Source organism: Drosophila biarmipes, chromosome X, assembly GCF_025231255.1.
Source record: "Drosophila biarmipes strain raj3 chromosome X, RU_DBia_V1.1, whole genome shotgun sequence".
Lineage (NCBI taxonomy): Eukaryota > Metazoa > Arthropoda > Insecta > Diptera > Drosophilidae > Drosophila > Drosophila biarmipes.
In genome coordinates this window covers 11,048,960-11,055,016 of record NC_066611.1, presented here as the reverse complement: position 1 = coordinate 11,055,016, position 6,057 = coordinate 11,048,960, and the positions used below count along the sequence as shown (strand labels likewise).

Below are 6,057 nucleotides of genomic sequence, written 5' to 3'. Positions count from 1 at the left end.
GATATACAAAACATTTATATCTTTACCTGTTTATAGGGCTACCACAGAACTTACACACACATAAATATATATTTATATAATTTGTTAAGTTTGTAAATTTTATCATTTTACTACCAAATATTTACAATGAGCTAAACGGTAACCAGAACAAATCGAAAATCTCTATCTATACATGTACCTACCGCCTAATGACAAAGAATTGTATTATGTAAACCAGAAATTGACGAAATAAAGTTTTTGAAACACATGCCTCAGCTTCTTTTTCACTAAAATGCTGAATTCTATATATTTTATTCAATATCTTACTATTTGCTACAAGCTTAACCTAATATTGTCTTGAAAACAACACAGGAATAACAAAAATAAATAGGCATACTTTTGGAGGCTCTTTCAACAACCTTAAAGGCATCTTCTTAGAACCCTCTCGAAATCTTTGACATTTAACTGCTTATAATAAAAATGCTATAGGTCATCTTTCTCAGGATGAAGTCAACCCCGGCTACGCCTCCTTTTTCGCCTGGCGCTTTCCCTCGGCGGCGTTGAACTCCGGAAACAGGATGCCGATCTCACGGAGGGCAGAGGCTTCGCTGTCGGACCCATGGCAGGCGTTGCGGGTGTCGGACAGACCGTACAACGCCCGGATGCAGTTGGGATCGCTGTAGACGGCTCGGAACACCTTGGTGGGTCCCAGAAGACCGCGCCACTTCTGGATGCAGGCCTCCGACTGGAGGATCAGGGCATAGCAGGGGCCGCTGGGGGAGACATTTGTTTATGATTATTGTGTGATCTTTGATAATCTTTAAAATTAATTATAGGTTTCGTCGGTAAGGAGAGGTTTTAGCGAGAATTGGTATAGTAATTATGGTTTTAGACGGTAAAGGGAGGTTTTCTAGGATATTATGATAATCATATGCTATGATAACCTATCAGTATTTGCTTCAAAATACATAGGTTTTTGTAACTTTTCCGGCTGGGATTTGAACCCGGGAGTCGAACCCATAAAGAAAATTATGATAATAAGGTGAAGGATAGGTATCCATCCTACTGGCTAGGTACCTCCCGGTTGCTGGATAATGGTCTGCTCACCTGCTCATGAAGCTGGTGAGCCGGTTGTAGAAGAACTTGCCCTGGTGCTCCGCGTAGAATCGTTCCGAGAGCTCTTTCGTTATGCAAACCTCCTTCTGGTCGAGGACCGTAAAGTTCTGGGAGATCAAGGCCCGGATCTGCTGCATCGCGTAGGTGTTCCGCAGCACGTGCGGCTTTATCAGGGCCAGTGTGATTTCCATTTGCTCTCTTCTGGATTTCCTATTATTTAGTTTTAGTTTAAAACGTAAACAAAGATTTCAGTCGGTTGCTATTGAGATGGGTCTATCGATATAAGACGGGTAGACCAATCGTAGTGGGCCGCCGCATTAAATATATAAATAAATATTAAAGAAAAGAAATCCATATTTAATCAAAAATAGAGCAAAATAAAATAATTAGTTAATAAAATTTAAATAAGCTCGTAAAATTATAAGAAAATCAGTTTTAAGATGAATATTTGGCAGTGTGGCAACTCTAGCTTGCACACCAGGGCTGGAGAAAAAATACTGAAAATACTTTCAAAACAGTAAAAGTACAAGTTCTAGCAAACCACTGAATGGATTTTAATAAATAAAACATTAAATTGCTAAGATGAGTTAGTAGAACAAGGATCGTACCAGTATTTTGTAGAAAACTTAATTTAACACAAATTTTAAATTTCTGTACTCCAGACCCAAAAGGTTGCCAGATCGCTTTGGCAAGGGCTGCCACCCCTTACCAAGCCAGCTGTTCGCATTACACAAGCAGCCGCTTTTTGATTTTCCCTATTTTTACCCGAGTTATTTGAATTAAAACCCCAAAATGCCGTTCATGAAGGGCCGCGAGCCCATCCGCCGCACCCTGAAGTACCTGAACGCGGGCAAGCTGGTGCTCAAGGACAAGGTGCGCATCTTCAGCGTCAACTACAACACGTACGGCGATCATCACGCGGGAGCCCGGTGAGTTGGATATGGATATATGGGCCCTTACAGGGAGTAAAGAGCGTAGTCTTCGATCCCCACAGGGACTTCGTGTTCTGGAACATCCCGCAGATCCAGTTCAAGAACCCCGAGGTGCAGGTGCTCACGCTGAAGAACATGACGCCCTCGCCCTTCGTGCGCTGCTACTTCGACGACGGCAGGGACATGCTGATAGACGTCGACGGGCGGAAGCGGGACGAGATCATCGAGCACCTGGTCCAGGTGGTGGGCAAGACCCGGTGAGTGCCTGTCCTGGCATACAGCCCTTGCTTCCCTCTGAGGAGGCTTTGACAGACGCGTTTTGTTGGGCTTCCATCATAAAGAACAGAATGGTATAGAGTAGCCCCCTAGATCTTGTCAAGAACATTGGAAACATGACTTATTCCCATATTAACTAGCATTTATTGATGATGCTTCATAAGAGGATTTGTTTCTCTAGTATTTCCTAGATCATATGCTTTTAAAAGGCTCCATTAGCTGTATTTCATATACCTATTTTCACATTGAATTTGATCTATTGAACTTGATTGTTGATCTTTCCTTAGACAAACTTTCCTCTTAGGCTCTACTACATGTATCATATAACCTATTCAAGGTTTCCCTTTGTTAAACATTGATTACTTCCCCTACTTCGCTTTATTAACATGCGCCAACTCTTTGAAACCTTCTGATATTGTCAGAACAATTTAATGCATGCTCTTCTTTTCATAACATTTTTGAACTAATCGTAGCTTGGTTATTTTCTTATTGATAAGTACAAAATAGTATAAATATTTATCCAGTCTAAATGAACTTCTACAATATTGGGCAGGCCGTGAGCCAACAATTTCAAAAGTTGAGAACTATGAATGATTGTAATGAAAGTACGAGGAGAATGAATTCAGATGTGTAAAATGTGCAATTGCTTCTAGATCGTGTAGCATACATACAATGGAAATACAAAGTATTTTAGGGCTTAAACGAGCTTAATCAGGCAATTTACGCCGGGCCAAGTTAAAAATATGATTTACATAGGCATAGTTCACTGCCCTTTTCAACAAAATTGATTGATTCGCATTATTGATTCAAACAGTGATCTTCCGCCCGATAATCTAGCCTTAATATAGTTAGTAAAACCCTTTTTCACTTGACTTTTCCAGCGAGCAACTGGATGCGGAGGCGCGCCTGAAGGAGAGCAAGGACAACCCGGCCAACTTCGGCTACGGATGCGGCAGGCACTGCATCTGCGAGATCCCCGGCCAGGTGCCCTGTCCCGGCACCGTTCCGCTGCCCGACCACATGCGCGGCAAGGTCAAGTTCGCGCCCAAATAGTCCTCCGACGTTCTGATTGTTCCTTTTTTAATAAATTAATTGTAAATTACACCCGCAAGGCTCGTCTGCTGAGGTAGCGCCCTAAGTACTAATGATTTTTACACACTACGAGGGTGAGGCGGTGGCCTAGCGCCGCTTAGGCCGCTGCTGCCGGTGATATGGAGCCGAAGACTTGCCGTAGCGCTGCGATCCGTCGCGGTCCTTGTTGAACTGGTAGCGTTGGATGAAGGGCACGTTGGCCTCGCCCCTGCCGGCTGTGTTCAGCTCGAGATTGTCGTCAGTCTGCCGCTCCAGCACTTTCAGTTTGGCCTCGATGGCGCGAATGGCCTCGGTCTTGCTGATCTTCTCCTCGCGCTTGCCAGTGCCCAGGGCTGGGATCTCCAGGCGCGGCTTGGGCTTCTGCAAATCGTCCTGGGGGGGAGATTTAAATTTGTGATAAGTGAGGAATACAGAGTTAAACATAAGTAGATAGTACTAGAATTCCTTGGATTTGCTTACATATTTAATATTCTTGGCCAGGCGCACGGCTATCGAGCGGTTTCCCACGCTGGTTCCATCCAGTTTCAGCAGTGCATTGGTGGCTCCCTCGTTCTGAAAGGATGGAAGCAGCATTAAGTAAGAATACAAGATGGTTTATATCAGAGCGGCTATATGGGAGGTCATATTTTCAAGCTTTCTAAAGTTTTTTAAAGGTATTTTAAAGTTCTTAAGACATTAAATCTTTAGAAACAACATAGTTGTTTAATATTAAAGGTCCTCAAATAGTTAATCTGTTTAAATACGTTCTTAGCACCTTAAGAAAATATAGTATGTGGAAATATGATATGTCCTAGTGGCAATCAAGTAATACATATAAAATGTTTGGTTTATAGCGTCTTAAAATTGGGAAATACCAAAAGGAATAACGAAACTGATGTGAAAAGGGGGGCCTAGGCTTAAAAGATATCTCAAAATCACCTTAATTAGGTATATAACTAGTTAATATATGTGATTTACATGACAGTTCTTAAAGCTAGTGCTTTTTATGGTCTGATTTTGCTCTAGGATAACTAAAAGTACCAAAATCGTATGTAAAACAAAGCCAATATTCTCTATAGGGGTACTTAAGGTCAAAAATACTCGAAAATTGTGTTCAGGAGGTACAAATACAAGTTATACCTAGGACCTACTCATAGTATCACTAATTTAAGCTGTAATCTAGGAATAAAAGGGTTCTGGAACCAAGTAAGCATGGTAAAAAAGTCCCTGTAAAACTGGGCATAATGCAGTGGCTGCACCGTGTACCACACCAAAATACTGCGTACCCACCTGCGCGAAGGTGACGAAGGCGTAGCCCCGGGATTGTCCCACCATGGGGCCGCCCTTGTGGAACAGCATGTCGAACTTCTCGATGGCGCCGCATTTTTGCATCAGTTTGAGGAGTTGAAACCGATAGGGGGCAATGCAAAAGGAACTATTAGCACCTCCGACTCGCACGGCTTGTGCAGCCACAACTTACTCGGTGATCCGCGAGTCCAGGTTGCCCACCCAGATGCGCCGCGTCTCCTCGGAGTTGCCGCCGCCTCCAGCGCCGCCGCCCGAGCCACTCGCTCCCGTCTGCAAGGACATTTTGGACACTCTAGGGATCTGCAGCGCGGATTAAAGGGATTTTGGCATTTTGTTTGCAAAAATGGTCACAGTGTGGCTGTACAGTCAGCGCCGGATTATACTGCCCTCCCGAAAATACCAAAAATATACTAAAGGGCCACCCTGAAGATATCGATACTTCGATAGTTTTGCTCGAAGGCGCGCTTTCTAGATATCCCTCAAATTTAAGCAAAATATGGCAAAAATCAAAGTTTTCTGGGTTTTAGTGCCAATGGATTGGAAATTAAACAACGAGTTTAGCGAATCTGACGATTAATTTTTTCATAGCAGCCAAAAAACTGATTGTATAGGGTGGAAAAATGGGATTTCGGAATTTTGAGCAAAAATACGATACTCAGATAATTTTCAAAAACACGATTTTTCGTTTCAGTTTTTCGATCATAGTTTGGCCAAATCAAGGCGGACAGCTAATAGTCAAACTTGAGCAGCAGACTGAGCAGCTTGCGTCCAATGCTAACGATCCCAATTAATATAAGGACAATATATTTTTTGAAAATATTTCGCAATTTTTAAAAGGGTGTGCATCAGGATTTTTTGAAAAAAATCTGAAAACTCAAAAATGTTCTGGTTTTAGTGCTAATAGATTGGAAATCAACGAGGTATGACATTCCTCATTCTGACAATTATTTTTGTTTTAGTAGCCAAAAAACGGAATATTTATGGGGAAAAATGGGCTTGAGATAGGATATTCAGATTTTGGTCAAAAATACGATTTTTCCTTCCGGTTTTTCTAGCGTAGTTTAGCCAAATCAAGGCTTACAGCCAAAAGATCGACTGTTTTGAGCAGCTTGCTCAATGGGCTAACTATCCCAATCATTTAAGGGAAAATTTATTTTTTGACAAATTTTCGCATATTTTGTAAGGGGGTGCATCATGATTTTTTGCAAAAAATCTGAAAATTTAAAAGTTTTTAGGTTTGAATGCCAATAGATTGGAAATTAAACGACGAGCTCAACGAGGTATGACATTCCTCATTCTGACAATTATTTTAAATTTAGCAGCCAAAAAACGGAATACTTATGGCGAAAAATGTGCTTCAGATACGATATTCAGA

The 6,057-nt window shown here is 41.9% G+C and overlaps 3 protein-coding genes across 4 annotated transcripts; 1 reads left to right on the top strand and 2 right to left on the bottom strand.

Moving 5' to 3' along the window:
* Window positions 1–275: 275 nt before the first annotated feature.
* LOC108025825 (nucleoside diphosphate kinase 6) lies at window positions 276–1,428 on the bottom strand. Its single transcript, XM_017096478.3, has 2 exons — window positions 1,087–1,428; window positions 276–752 (listed from the first exon to the last, which is right to left on the bottom strand). Exons 1-2 carry the CDS (start codon window positions 1,284–1,286, stop codon window positions 500–502), a joined length of 453 nt encoding a protein of 150 aa, XP_016951967.1. The 5' UTR covers window positions 1,287–1,428; the 3' UTR covers window positions 276–499.
* A 365-nt stretch (window positions 1,429–1,793) lies between these two features.
* Window positions 1,794–3,407, top strand: LOC108025922 (probable 28S ribosomal protein S25, mitochondrial). The gene is made up of 3 exons (XM_017096612.3): window positions 1,794–2,024; window positions 2,090–2,284; window positions 3,185–3,407. Exons 1-3 carry the CDS (start codon window positions 1,888–1,890, stop codon window positions 3,354–3,356), a joined length of 504 nt encoding a protein of 167 aa, XP_016952101.1. The 5' UTR covers window positions 1,794–1,887; the 3' UTR covers window positions 3,357–3,407.
* LOC108025921 (probable RNA-binding protein 18) lies at window positions 2,700–5,064 on the bottom strand. Of its 2 annotated transcripts, none has more exons than XM_017096608.3 (4): window positions 4,855–5,064; window positions 4,665–4,785; window positions 3,855–3,947; window positions 2,700–3,767 (listed from the first exon to the last, which is right to left on the bottom strand). In XM_017096608.3, exons 1-4 carry the CDS (start codon window positions 4,962–4,964, stop codon window positions 3,483–3,485), a joined length of 609 nt encoding a protein of 202 aa, XP_016952097.1. In that variant the 5' UTR covers window positions 4,965–5,064; the 3' UTR covers window positions 2,700–3,482. The 2 variants fall into 2 exon arrangements, with proteins under 2 accessions (XP_016952097.1, XP_016952098.1); XM_017096609.3 differs by having other exon boundaries at window positions 4,665–4,739; window positions 4,855–5,000.
* Window positions 5,065–6,057: the final 993 nt, after the last annotated feature.